Source organism: Gymnodraco acuticeps, unplaced genomic scaffold, assembly GCF_902827175.1.
Source record: "Gymnodraco acuticeps unplaced genomic scaffold, fGymAcu1.1, whole genome shotgun sequence".
In the NCBI taxonomy this organism is placed as follows: domain Eukaryota; kingdom Metazoa; phylum Chordata; class Actinopteri; order Perciformes; family Bathydraconidae; genus Gymnodraco; species Gymnodraco acuticeps.
The window spans coordinates 3,902,491-3,917,246 of record NW_022990583.1 but is presented as its reverse complement, the minus strand read 5'-3'; the positions used below and the strand labels follow the sequence as shown (position 1 = coordinate 3,917,246).

The following is a 14,756-nucleotide window of genomic DNA, read 5'->3' as shown; positions in this document are numbered from 1 at the left end:
CATAAGCAAACCAAAACTTTTCAACATCAATAGATCTGAAGGCCACTCTTAGTTCCCAAAAGTCAAACTGAAATTTGATGGTTTGATTAAAAAGTGGAAGCTAGCTAAATGGTACGTTACTTCCTGCATAGCTTGGTAGTGTTAGCCATCTTTCCTACAGTATATAGGGTGAATGCAGCTAACAGCTTACCCATACCTGTGCTGCCCACTACCAGGGGCGGACTGGGGGGAAAAAGTGGCTCGGGGATTCATTGACAGACAGGCCCACTTAATGCGCGGCATGTATCGGCCGGCCGGCGACGGAAGTATGTTACTATGTTACTTATGTATGTTAAACCCTATGCATTTAATGTTATTTTGGACCAATATTCATATAGTAATCACATTACCTGAGCAGCCCTTGAGTTGCCTAGAGCAAAATAGTTACAGCATATATTTAGTGATTTTAATGTTAACAGATCATTGATGCAATAACATTTGGACCCAATTTACCTGACTTGACACATGGAATAAAACATGAGCGTAGGAAGCATCCTCAATGTGGGTGAGACAATTTAACAGGGGGTGTGGGCAGGTGGTAGACCTCACCTCCTCTAGGGGGGTCCGGGGGCATGCTCAAATGTTGAAGTTAAATGCATCAATCTGGTGCACTTTGAGAGCAAATTTAGGGACTAAATCTATGGATACATCTCTCAACACCCATATGAAACAGATTTACTTTTTCTTTCAACATTTATTTGAACAGCAAGTGGAGACAAAAGTGACTGCACCCAAAACAATAAACCTGCTAGCTAACTAGCCTACACTCAGTAACAGAATGTGGGCAACACGTTCTTCTCCACAGCCGCGCGACCTCTGAGTCAGACGTCACTCACTTCCCCCTTTTCTATCCTACGGGTACAGCCACTCCCCCTGAACCCCGTTTCCATACCAACCGGCCCACGCACAGCACCGGCCCACCGGGAAAACTCCCAGTATTCCCAATTGCCAGTCCGCCCCTGCCCACTACAACTATCAACACTGTAATTCCTATCACGATTTTGATTGTATGCAAACATAAAAACAAACAGTAAGACCATATTAACAGATTTCTTCTACAAAAATAATTTCAGTCCAACTTTTAAAGTGATGTGCTATTCTCTAGATTTGTACTAATCCATAACATAAAACAAATCAATTATATTTAACTTATAAAGTTATTTTTAATGAGTTAAATCGGAATGCATAATTGCAAAAATAATTAAAGGACAACAACTAAAAGAAACGGAAGCTATTTTCTTCAATTGTCCATGGGTCACAGCGTCTGGTAAATATTTACCCCCTGAAGAACCAACACCATAAAAAGGCCTTGAGCCATAGCATTAGCTTATCTTAAAAACTGATTAATACTGTCAGAATTTTAAATGAAACATTCTCCAAAAAATGTACACAAGAATCATAAAGATTTACACTAAAAATGATAAATCAGTACATGAACCAGAAAAGTTGATAAGATTTGATTTAATACCCAAACCAGTGGCTATCAGCAGATCAGATTCAGCAACTTTGCATTGATCTGTGCTCTGAACAAACATGACTATCGCTAGCTGTCGGCTATTCCCAGTGTTGGTGAACCGTGAGGGCAATAAAGTGTTACTTATAGCTGAGATGTGGTGGCCAGGTGGAGCATCTCATGCATGGAGCTGGAGAAGTTGTTGAACAGAGTCGCAGCGTCTGTCTCACGGCAAGAGTTCCACGCCAAGACAGAGACCACGATCCTGGGGAGAAATAAGGCAGAATGTGGGTATTATTGAAATCGCTGAAAAAGCAGGGAGGCTACGCACAAATGTTAAACTTTTAAGGTAAAAACTGTATGTAAATAAACATGAATGACAAAGATGCACATCATTAATATTTCTAAAACGTTCAAGAACTAGGAAAAGCAGCTTATAATTAGCAAATAATCTAATTAATAAAACTAATTAATCTTGTGTTTTAAAAGGTTGCTAAAACATTACAGTTGGAGCAGAACGATTTTCAGAAGAAAAAACTGCATTATGGAAACATGCGTATAAGCCTTAACCCACCTGTCGTCTCTGATGCGATAGAAAAACCCGTAGCCGTGGTGCACCATGGGAGCCGCGGCCCCCAGAATTGTGGTGTAGCCCACCAGGCTGGACGACAGCACGAAGTTACCACCTCCACCGCTGCAGACACAAACACAAGTCAGACAGAAGGAACTCCCCAACAATACTGCAGTTTTTCGTTATTAGGACATTGTCAATGTGCTTTTCTTGCTACGACTATGTAAAATTATGTTGTAAAAAATAATGGAATTTGGAGATGGGCATAGTGGGTCATCTCACTCCGTAAATTAAAAGAATATGTTTTAAAAACAGCATAGACACACACAGACACAGCTTTACAGGTAATACCTCAATGAGTAAAGGGGATCCATGAAGAGGTCTGGAGTGGGAAGTCCCTCCTCTCTGGCGATAAGATACAGCCCAAGAAGATGCCTGTCAAAACCTGGAAACATTGTCAGAAAATGACAGATAAATATTTGAGACACAAGCGTCAGAAAACAACATGTCACCCTGATCACCCAAACATTAATACTCCAATTTGTAAATAGGAGGAGATACCAAGACGCATTTTATCGTGACAGGAAAACTGAACTAACCTTGTCCATCCTGGGCTTCAACCATCAGGTTGTTGTGCGTATTGAAGGCTGCCAGCATGGCTTTCCTCCTGCTACCAGCCTGACAGAAAAATAAATGGATGTACCCTGTAAAATGAGCAAAAGTCTGATTTTGCCACAGTGCAGAGTTTCAGACGTGTACACACTTACATCACACGAGGGGTCCATCATGGCTTTACACCAGTTGACAGCCTCCTGGGTGCAGGGACGCATCGTCTCCGTCCGGCCGTGGTAGAACTTGCGAGTCATTGCGGTCTCATAACAACTGCCCGGCCTGTGAAGGTTAAGGAGAGAAATGAAGGGCCTTTCACTTCTTGGACATCAAACATCAGTAAACACATGGTACTATTTTTTGTATCATCTTGTACCTTTTGTGCATTCGGTGGAAGGCCAACTGCTTTGCTAGTTGTACAAAAGTGTCTGGGTGCAGCTTCTTCTGGTTGATGGCATCTTTTCCAAACGCTGTGAAGGCGTAACACACAATCTGCAGGTCCTGTGCCTGAAAAACCACGACCCACACGGCTGTGACTAAGTGATTCTGCATCAGGCTTTTTCTACTACAGTTTGGTGTAATCCTGGCTCACCGTCTCCAGGTACTGCTGTTTGGCGTGGCGGATGTCACTCCGGACTTTTTCGTCCACAGTAAACACCAGCTCCTCAGGACGGTGCACGGCTCTGACTGCCTCTGATCCCTTCAAAAGCATAGACATCGTTATGTGGAGAGTTGACATATACATTTCAATTGAACCACCAAGAACTATTTAAATGGATGTAAAAAATAAAGTAATAGTCCATATTTACCTTCCATTTGCCTTCTGTAGCTCTGATTTGCTGGTCCAGATACCAACTCAAAGACACTAGCACCATGCCATCATAAGGTGCATGCTGCAAAAAAACAATCAGTGTTATGAAATCTGTTTTTTCTTATCTTAATGATAACTTTCACATACAGTATACATGTGTCATATAGTGTTTCTCAGATTTCCTTTAGCATGACACACGTATACAAACTCACATCACAAGTGGTTCCAAAGGTTCCATCTGCGAAGCTGAGTGAGTTGTACGATTTGTCGCCCCAGCGGATTGTGGGGTCCCCTGTAAGGGCCGCCCTGGTTATCTTTGTTCAGAATTTCAAAGTCACGCAATCAGAAACAACTCATTCCTTGAAAAAAAAATATATAAATTCTAGTGAACAATACAAAGTAAAAAATATACGTTGTGATGCTCTTACATTTGTGTAGTTCACTGGAGAGGAGTAGGGTTTGGTTTCATCCAGAGATAAGACGAACAGGCTGCTCTGGATGGTCTCCAGGATGTTGCTATTGTGTGGATCGATGCTTATTAGATGCTCCCTGGTCTGCAGAGAAAGATAAATACTGACAGTACTGACTCAACTATGCTTTTGTAATATAAGAACTGTTTTAGATCTCATTAACAAAGATGGACACCTAAATGTTGAATGTGAACGCCCATACCTGCGCCCAGCGAGACCTCTCTTCTGAGGTGAGGGCCGACACTCCGTCTCCCTCTGGCTCCCCCTCACAGCACTCTTTCACATAGCTCAGCTGCCTGTACATCAAATACAACAAGGCAACATTGAGCCCTCTATGCTTCTCAATCACCTAATAGAGGCTCATAGTTAGATAAAATACCTTACAGAATGCAATTCAAAAATAAATAAAGCGTCATTAAATGTATTTTTAAATCCAATTATTTCAGTACTTCCCAGGAGTATATAGCATTAACCTTTCACAGCTAATTATGAATTATATGTTTATGGATTTTGATCAATGATATGATCAACTTGGAACCCGATAAGCAAGTTCTTGCTGGAATTAACACCGGTTTCCCTGTTAACACAATTAACACACGTTTCCCTGTTGCTTCTGTAATACAATTATTTAAAATGTATGCTGCTCTGGGGCACAGTAAAAACTGTTATTCTTTCATATATATTTCTTACTAGGACAGTTAAGATTCTGACTAATGGTGAAAATGTATCCTCACATCTCTAAAAATAGAATAAAATGAATTCAAACTCAGTGGTAGGATGTGTACTGTTCCTCCATGTTTTAGTACATTTAGCACTATCAGCAGCAGTTTGTTCATGGACGGACCTTTCAACCCTCCGTTGTTCTGTTGAATGATGTTTGTACTTGTGTGTATATCACTACCTGAGTATTTCTGGAGGAGTGAGGATTTGTCCATCACACACTGCATCAAATGTGAACATCCGTCCACGACACATCACCACCAAATGGGAAGGGCACGGCCCCTCACTCTCTGTGGCAAGGAAAAAAACGCACAAAAACAACGGTTATAATTAAAAACTGAGAAATGATGTTAAAGCTATCGGAGCTGTGTCTGAAGGCTCTAGATAAGATAAGATTATTTCCACCTGTCTTGAAGTAGTTACGGATGGTGTCCTTCTTCACTCCAGGTACTTTGCAGGTGCAGAACAGCATTCTGAACTGGTCCATATCTAACGGTAGTTTGCCGGCTTTCTGAGGATGCAGCCTCTCCCTAAAAAGAAAATAAAACAACACATTTCATAAATACCCCATTTCATATTAAAAGACCAGCTTTTGATTAACAAAACACAAAAACACAGCTTGTAAAAATGTGTTTGAGCAAGTCTTACGTGCGGATCAGGTTCCAGTACTGTAGTGTGTGCCATGTGCTAATACTAGCCCTCTGCAGCTGAGTTCCCTCTTCGGGGAGCCAACAGTGCTCCAGGTAGGGCCCCGGGCCGGCAAAGTTCACATTCAGCTGAGATGGGATGCGAACCTCCAGATACGCAACATCTAACCACCATTCTTCCAGCTGAGGAATGTTATTTTTGTTTAAAAAACATATAAGTAAGAATGAGTAAAACATCTAAGACTGTAGCACCCAAAAAATAAATGACAGATTCATTACACACCCAATTCCTGTTTGTTCTGGCTTTCTGCAGTAGCTTTTGGTGCAGCTCTTGGCCAACACCCTCTTGAAATGTATTCACAATGTCCAACGTAGCCTTAAACTCTTCCTCAGATGCAAATGGACGAACTGATGGAGACATGGCAATACAAAATAATTGTGAACATTAGTTAAAGCCAGTTAAGTTAAAGCCTTTTATTGTCATTGTACACAGAGTATAACGAGATTCAGAGTGCAACTCTGTCCCGGTGTGCAAAAAATACAAACAAATACATAACACTAAAAAACACGGCAATAGGACAGACAACATACAATCATACGGGGGAATAAATTGTTTTTTGTTTTTTTTAGGCATTATGCAGATTTCATGAGATTGCGTACATTTTACAAAATGAGAACATATGCAACAATCATACACGCAAGCTAAAACATTTGTATGCTGTTATAATATTAAGAGTTTGACATGATTAAAACACCTCAAAGTTGCACATTTTCTTTTCAAATAGTGAGTCAATTCTGAAACAGAGGAACTTGTGACACAGCAGGCTGTTCAAAGTTACTCTCCTACCTGCATTCAGGTACTTTGAGAGGCTGGTCTCCAGTGATGGGACCGGCAGGGGTGGCAGGGCGTCTTGGTGCTGGAAGGTCGTCTCTGGGGGAGCCTTTGACAAATGATTATCCATTTCTTCTCCCTGGAAGGAATTAAGAATGGATCAACAAAACAAACATCTGTAATAGTTGTGTCCTACATCAGAGGTTTCAGATTATCTACAACATAACTTTAGATCTGAAAACTGCGCGTCCAGGATATATGACTATAGGATAACGTTTAAGTCGTACAATATGCCTGTAATTCAAATGCGCAGCTTTATAATTTTTCTGTAGAATTGTTTGCAGGGTTTCATTCATATTACACATTGGTTAACTGGTAATTAAATAAATATAATCTGTGCAACATTGTGAAGAATATATAAGGTTAGACCAGGGGTGTCCAAACTGCGGTCCGTGGGCCATTATGAATCAGCTAATTCTGAAAGTATGGCCCACAAATTAAACTTGTGCTTGTCTTATATTGTACTTCGTAAATATATATGTAAACATATATTACAGAGTAGTCATGTGTCAACAAGCCCACTTGTAATAAATTCAATCAATTACATTTGAAAACATTTTCTAACAAATCTAACTTGATAAGAAAAAAGCCAAATAACTTCTTTGTATAACAAGCGTGAAATATACCCTTCATATTTCCCCTAATTATTAGCAATCTGAGGCTCCTGTTTTAAGGAATGAGCTGCTAACAATATAAATGAAACCCTATGGAGAGCTGGGATGTAGGCTGTTTTTTCAAATTAAATAAGCATATTCAAGTAACAAGCATAATTCACCTACATTTGATTGATTTTGCTGACTTATAACTTAATTTATGAGGCAATAAACATCACCTCTAGAAGGTGGCCCAGCCCTTCTTATATTTGTCTGTATGTGGCCCTCGGTGAGAAACGTGGACACCCCTGGGTTAGATAGTGTTCTAGTAAACGGTTTGCCTGTTCTATCATCTATCATGTGATTGTTATAATTTATAATTCCATCTGCCCATAAGCATGCAATACTGTATATGACCACTCGATGTTTCTGTTGTTATTGCACCAGCTGTAAAGATGTCTAATTATCACATAATCACAATACTTTGTCCATTACCATTGTGTTGTCTGATAACAAACACCGTTAGCTATTTCAGCATCAAGAAAAGTACTTTTCACTTTGCAGCCAAACATGGACTTAACTTAAGTATCAAACAAACTACTTTAATCTAACTTTTAGAGTGGACTTTGCACCCTAACTCAAGAAATTATTAACGTATAGTTGGTGCAACAGGCTGCTTTTTGCACAACATAAAGAAAAGCTTTGAATTTCATTGTGACTGATAAACATTCACATGCTTTTGATCTGTTATCCTAGTTCCAAAGTGCTTTAACGCGTTGCTGAGCTGTGTTGCTACATGAAACAAACTACATTCATTTATAAGCCTCCTTCAAAACCACGAGACTTAAGAAAAGCTGAGTTACTTAGCTTTCAAAGCCCTAGGTAATGGAAACACGGACTGCTAACCCGCTTGTTGAAAGCAGTCAGTTTGGAGTTTTTACATGTTTATTCATGCAACAGAGCTAACTGTTCCAGTGAGCAAGCAAACGATTATAGTCACATCGCATTAGCTACTCTCGCCTGCGGATATTGTCAACAACAATAGACATTTTGTGAGGGTTAAACTTGATTTAACGACACAATTCCTAGCTTTCCAAAACAATGTATATCTTAGCTCACCTTCTTCAGGATGAGTCGACTTTGCTTACAGTATCAATGCACAGCAGAAATATCTGTAGTCAGTGTGTTTATGTCCGCAGCAGCAGCAGCGGTCCTGTTACCTTTGCCCCACTAAACCTATCCGGAAGATCTCACTGCGCATGCGCGAGATGGTGGCACTTGACCTAGATTTAATCAGTGAAACAATGATGAGGCACTGATAGTGAGCTGTTATACTGCACAGAGGTGACAGGGCTTTGATTTAATGAATGCAATCCAATGATTGCAGTTAGTCTTTATATATGTGCGGTATAGATCATGTATAGACAGACATAGTTTCAGTAATTAAGAATACATACATAAGAGATATTTTAACCCCTATTTCCAAGCTCAATGTGAACAAGAAGTAGGCTTACAGCTAAGATTTACATTTCATGTGACCTCAAATTGCTAGCACTGTATTAAAGTGTAACCAGAGAGCAGTGGTAACTGGGCAGTTTCTGCAGTAGATATTTATAATTTAACCCAATACAAGATGCAATGGTGATAGAAACATGTATCAGGGTTCATACACTTTTTCACCAATGCTTTTCAATGACTTTTCAATGACTTCTCAATGACCTTTACCTCATTTTCCATGACCAAAAAAAAATGACCACTGAAAATGGTTTATTTGAACATGGAACAGGAAAATAAGGTCTGCATATGAAACATGTGCCTATCAAATCAAATAGTAGGCTTACTAGCTTCTACACGCTAAATCAACTGTAGTCAGGGAGGCAAAACTCATCAGGTATGAAAAAGGTGACAAGGATCCGAGCCCCCCGACCCCCCCGGAATATCGGCTTTAAAATGAGGAATAACAGATGATTTTAGCAGCCAGAACAACTAAAGCAGCAGTGTTAATAATAACAGAAACGCCAAAGAGTCACATCTAGTAGAAATATATTAAAGCATTTATTTTAATTGTGTAGCAGTCAGTTTATAATTTTGGCAGCACTGTTGAGCATTTTGGAAATCTATTTTCATGCCTCTGTGCAAGGCTTAGTCTTTCTATCTGTATAGCCACTGGTGTAAAGTAACTAAGTTCATAAACTCAACAAGTACTACAGTATATGTGGGTACAATTTTGAGATACTTGTACTTTATTTAAGTATTTCAATGTTTTGCTACTTTGTACTTCTACTCCACTACAGTTCAGAGGTACATGGTGTACTTCTACTCCACTACAGTTCAGAGGTACATGGTGTACTTCTACTCCTCTACAGTTCAGAGGTAAATGGTGTACTTTTCCTCCACTACATGTATTTAATACCTTTAGTTACTGTTCAGATGTGGATAAATGATGTGAAATATAATCAAGTGTTAAATCAGACTTTAGTTCCACCTGGAGTAAATCCACCAGCTACCCTGCAGAATACAAAGTCATTCAAACTAGCTGCACCTTCACCAGCTTTGAGAACACTTTCATGATCAATCATTATAAAACATATCATATATATTATTCTGAAATGGACCAATCTGCACAATGACTACTTTTACTGTCGCTACTTTCACTATATTTTGATGATAATACTTTTGTACTTTGACTTGAGTAACATTTTGAATGCAGGACTTTTACTGTAACAGAGTATTCCTACACTCTGATACTTCTACTTTTACTCAAGTACAAGATCTGAGTACTTCTACTTTTACTTACTGTAAGGGAAACTTCTGTGCAGCAATGCAGTGGGAGTCACCAACTCAGGAAAGAGACACGGGAAGAGCAGGAGCTTTGATGTCAAACACTGATGGTTTATTTGGAGCTTCGGCCGGAGAATTCACATCACAAGTCACAGCAGCCACGATCTGACTGCACGGTAGAGTTGCCACGTCAATTCTGAAGAACTCTACCCCAGTCCCACGTATTTAGCTAGTTCCGAGAGCATCATCAACATGCTGCATAACAAGATAAAATCATAACACCTCTATCAGCTGACGCCAACAGGCAGGAACATAGAATCATGACACTGAGAGCACAGCAGCCAAGGTTACAAGGTGCCTGTGCTCAGTCAGGACAGTTTGAACTGATAAACTGGGTCAAAGTTATGGGCCTTGGAAAATATTCCCCAACACTTACAAGACCTGAGTACTTCTACTTTTACTCAAGTACAAGATCTGAGTACTTCTACATTTACTCAAGTACAAGATCTGAGTACTTCTACTTTTACTCAAGTACAAGATCTGAGTACTTCTACTTTTACTCAAGTACAAGATCTGAGTACTTCTACATTTACTCAAGTACAAGATCTGAGTACTTCTACTTTTACTCAAGTACAAGATCTGAGTACTTCTACTTTTACTCAAGTACAAGATCTGAGTACTTCTACTTTTACTCAAGTACAACATCTGAGTACTATACTTGTATTAAGTACAAGCTCTGAGTACACTTCTACTAAAGTACAAGATCTGAGTACTTCTAAAGTACAAGATCTGAGTACTTTTACTTATCTGAGTACTTCTACTTTAACTCAAGTACAAGATCTGAGTGCTTCTACTTTTACTCAAGTACAAGACCTGAGTACTTCTACTTTTACTCAAGTACAAGATCTGAGTACTTCTACTTTTAAGAACAACATCTGAGTACTTCTACTAAAGTACAAGATCTGAGTACTTCTACTTTTACTCTAGCACAATATCTATACTTATACCACCTCCGTTTATAGCCTATGAAAAAAACTATTAGAAAACGAAGGCTAAAGCTAACGTTAGCAGATAGTGACAATGTATGCTAGCTAGCTAGCTCAACGATTCCTTAAATGATCTTCACATCACGCTCTGCCGCTCTGAACACCTGAACGGCCCGTTCTAACAGCTGTTCACCAGCGGTGCAGTCTGTGCCACATTGACTACATTGACTCCGCACAGTTAACGAACGCACCGTAGCTAATGTAGCTGACCCTCATCCCGGAGCAGCAGAGTTCAGCCGACAGGCAGGAAGACTCGAGCACACAGCTCGCGCTTCATATATTAAATAATAACACCATGCGTGTCATGATGGCACATAACAGCTCGCGACCGCAGATTATTTCGGCGATTAGATCAAATGTAAATTATATTTGACGCAACTTTAGTTACATTTCCATGACTTTTCCAAAACTTTGGGAAAATATTGTTTTCCATAACTTTTCCATGGCCTGGAATTTGCATTTTGAATTTCCAGGTTTTCAATGACCGTACGAAGCCTGATGTATCACCTGTGATGAAGCAGAGCACTGTCAAGAGGGAAGAAGCATACATATACAATATTAGCATACTCAAGCTACAGATTGTACAATGGTCTTTCAACTAATAGAAGACATTGCCAATTTGATCACATTTTCACTTTTAGTATGAGTTTCACATTGATCTGAAAAGTGAGACTGTATCTGTTTTGCTTGCTTCATTTCTCTTCATAATACCCAATTACATTAAGTGCTTCCAATGTACAGTAAGTTGAACAAAATCTACAATCTTTGTTCTGTTGCTAAAATACTCTCAGTTGCCAGACTATTCCGTGCACCAAGCCAACACTAAAACAGTCCTGCTATAAATCATATATTGATGAAGGTCAGAAATGTGTTTAAATGTGTGTTCATTTTGGAGAATTTTGACCCCCTTCGTTATATCAATGAGGGTAGGCTGAATAACAACAACAAAAGACAAACCATAAACAGTGCTCAAATACGTTTTATTTTTGACATTTCACAGCATTGAGTTTATCCTGGTGAGATGAAGAATCAAGCTACATTTAAAAGTGAATGTGTTTTGCTGGTAACACGTGGTGACAAGTTTAAACTACATCTACAAAGTTAGTAAAAACAGAAATGAGCAAATGTAATATTTCTAACTTTAAAAGGATGAATGGAAGTTGTTCAATTAATAATCCATTACAAAAAAAATTAAAAACAGCAAATTTCAAATTACCCTTGTTCCTGCATAATTGTAGACTCTGAAAACAGAAGGCTACGTGCTATTAGGAATATCTGCATTGCTTCAGTTATTGCGTTAGTAGGCTGTCCTCTTTTTGGGTTAATCATGCCTCTTCTGTTAATCATGCCTCTTCTGTTCATTTCAAGCTTTACAAGGCATATTTGCTAATGACTTCCGTTGCAAGTGCAATGTAGGCCGACATGGCATCCTCCTTGGACTTTTCTGAAACATAATTGGATTAAAACACAACATTTTAATATGATTCAAGATTCAAAGGTTTATCGTCATAACATATACAACTACGGTGTAGTTATTTCATGTATGAAAAATAGTTTCCTCAACAGTGCAATTACAAGACATAGAACAAATTATATAAACTAATGTTGCTTGTTTTCTAGCCAGCTTTACAAGAAATTCTTTATAAGTTACCTTTCCTAGAGTTCCAGGCATCCCACTTTGCTTTTCCTTTGAAGTCCAGCATTCCTGGTCTTTCTGCAATTGTGACATGACACAGGGAGTAAGGAAATGTTCCAAAATTCGGGAACATTGCATGGAAGTTATTCTGAATCGGAAGTCATACCGGTGTTAACATCTCCAACTGTTGCCTGCTTATAAAGGCCATAGAGGTCCAGCAGCTCCTGGTCTGTAGGCTTCGTCTTCACCTTCTTCACATCCTCTGCAAATTTATCAAACTCTGCCTGCAGATAACAAATGTTCCCATAGCCACTCATTATATTTCTGTTATCTTATTCAATGCTAAGCTATCATTTCAGCACAGGGTAAGCACTGATAAAACACTTATCTTCTTTGCCAAGTCCGCTGATGAATCCGTTTAAGGAATGTGCATATTAATAAGTTACAAACAACACTGATTACAAATCTGAGCATAGTGTTGTAGTCATGGTGCACAGCCCGGAAGACCTTTTGTTTCACAAGTTTGAGTTAAACAATGGGCTTTTTATTCAACACGCTTGTGCTTTGTGCCTAATAATCTCCTTTACGAAAGATCTAGCACATTGCATAACAGATCATTAAAGATAGGAAACGTGAACACCATCAACTCTAAATATTAACCTCCAAACCTTTAATAGGAGTCGAAATGGTCATTAAAAGTGAAATATTTTCATCTACTAAATGTAATAAGAGGCAACTCCTTTCTATAATTACTTATATTTAAAATGCTGTTTATTTGGCGTGTTGTTTAAGCAATCTGCTTGCACTAAGAATCAGAGAATACATATGTATTACATTAACTCATCCCACACCGACAAAGATGGTTGACACACAGTACGACTGGAGGGAAGTGAACACACCCTGTCGCTACAACCGTTCTTTATTTAAATGCGATAAAGCGTCTACGAAACACTGCCGCATACAATGGAAGTGGATTTTTTTACCTGAGAAGCCATTTTTGTAGATGCAGTCTCGAGGTCCAGATGAATTTATGTCTGCTGCTGTCGGCTGGATGGACGTCTCTGCGCAGCTGTCTGAATACAAAAGACTATATTATGCAATATATGGGCCATGGATCGTCCTGCGGAGGAGGGAGTAGAGAATCCGAGCAGCTGATTGGCTGTCAGGATACACACACACAGGGACGTGCACAGACATTTGGAGGGGCTATTGCTCTAAACTGGAAAAAGGGCCTCCCCCCCCGAAAAAAAACTTAAGACCTTTTGAAAATTCGAACTTCTTTTTAATGTAAAAGAAACCAAACGAGTAATTCACATTATCATCTCATAACAAAATAAACTAAGGTGACTACTTGCATTCGGTAGTTCATAAAAGGAAAACCAGGGACATTTTTTGTTTTGCGGTCCATATCTCATTAAAATATCTAATGTTACTAACTATTAAAGAGAAAATGGGAACAATTCTGTTTTAATGTTTGACCATTGTAACTGCTGTGCAGACATACTGATAAAATAGGGCTTCTAACTAATTACTTTAAACTCACTAATGAATTAAACCTTATTCTTATCATTCTTTATGAGCGCAGTAATGGTACGGTATCTAATTACTTTAGATAACACTAGGACACACTCTGAGGGACACACAGAGGAACACTCTGAGGGACACACTGAGAGACACACTGAGGGACAATCTGAGAGACACACGGAGGGACACACTGAGGGACACTCTGAGAGGGACACTCTGAGAGGGACACTCTGAGGGAAACACCGAGAGACACACAGAGGAACACTCTGAGGGACACACTGAGGGACACACTGAGGGACACACAGAGAGACACACCGAGGAACACACACTGAGGGACACACTGAGGGACACACAGAGAAACACACCGAGGAACACACTGAGGGACACACTGAGGGACACACACTGAGGGACACTCTGAGGGACACTCTGAGGGACACACCGAGGAACACACTGAGAGACACACACTGAGGGACACACTCTGAGGGACACTCTGAGAGACACTCTCTGAGGAACACACTGAGGGACACTCTGAGAGGGACACACTCTGAGGGACACACTCTGAGAGACACACTGAGGGACACTCTGAGGGACACACTGAGGGACACTCTGACTCTGAGGGACACACTGAGGGACACTGACTCTGAGGGACACACTGAGGGACACACTGAGGGACACTCTGACTCTGAGGGACACACTGAGGGACACACTGTGGGACACACTGTGGGACACTCTGAGGGACACACTGAGAGACACACTGAGAGACACACTGAGAGACACACTGAGGGACACTCTGAGGGACACACTGAGAGACACACTGAGAGACACACTGAGAGACACACTGAGGGACACTCTGACTCTGAGGGACACACTGAGGGACACACTGAGGGACACTCTGACTCTGAGGGACACACTGAGGGACACACTGAGGGACACGCTGAGGGACACACTGAGGGACACACTCTGA

The 14,756-nt window shown here is 40.1% G+C and overlaps 1 protein-coding gene across 4 annotated transcripts; it reads right to left on the bottom strand.

The window, feature by feature from the left end:
* Positions 1–1,481: 1,481 nt before the first annotated feature.
* LOC117554056 (acyl-CoA-binding protein homolog) lies at positions 1,482–13,389 on the bottom strand. Of its 4 annotated transcripts, XM_034228282.1 has the most exons (18): positions 13,252–13,389; positions 12,435–12,552; positions 12,284–12,346; positions 5,604–5,728; positions 5,322–5,503; positions 5,079–5,203; positions 4,855–4,963; positions 4,156–4,249; positions 3,912–4,037; positions 3,696–3,797; positions 3,482–3,565; positions 3,265–3,372; positions 3,049–3,179; positions 2,831–2,954; positions 2,663–2,741; positions 2,415–2,508; positions 2,067–2,186; positions 1,482–1,757 (listed from the first exon to the last, which is right to left on the bottom strand). In XM_034228282.1, exons 1-18 carry the CDS (start codon positions 13,261–13,263, stop codon positions 1,637–1,639), a joined length of 1,917 nt encoding a protein of 638 aa, XP_034084173.1. In that variant the 5' UTR covers positions 13,264–13,389; the 3' UTR covers positions 1,482–1,636. The 4 variants fall into 4 exon arrangements, 3 of the variants coding, with proteins under 3 accessions (XP_034084173.1, XP_034084170.1, XP_034084171.1); XM_034228279.1 differs by lacking the exons at positions 12,284–12,346; positions 12,435–12,552; positions 13,252–13,389 and adding exons at positions 6,168–6,291; positions 7,925–8,076; XR_004570212.1 differs by lacking the exons at positions 1,482–1,757; positions 2,067–2,186; positions 2,415–2,508; ... (3 more) ...; positions 12,435–12,552; positions 13,252–13,389 and adding exons at positions 6,168–6,291; positions 7,925–8,088 and having other exon boundaries at positions 3,050–3,179; positions 3,696–3,775.
* Between the last annotated feature and the right edge of the window lie 1,367 nt (positions 13,390–14,756).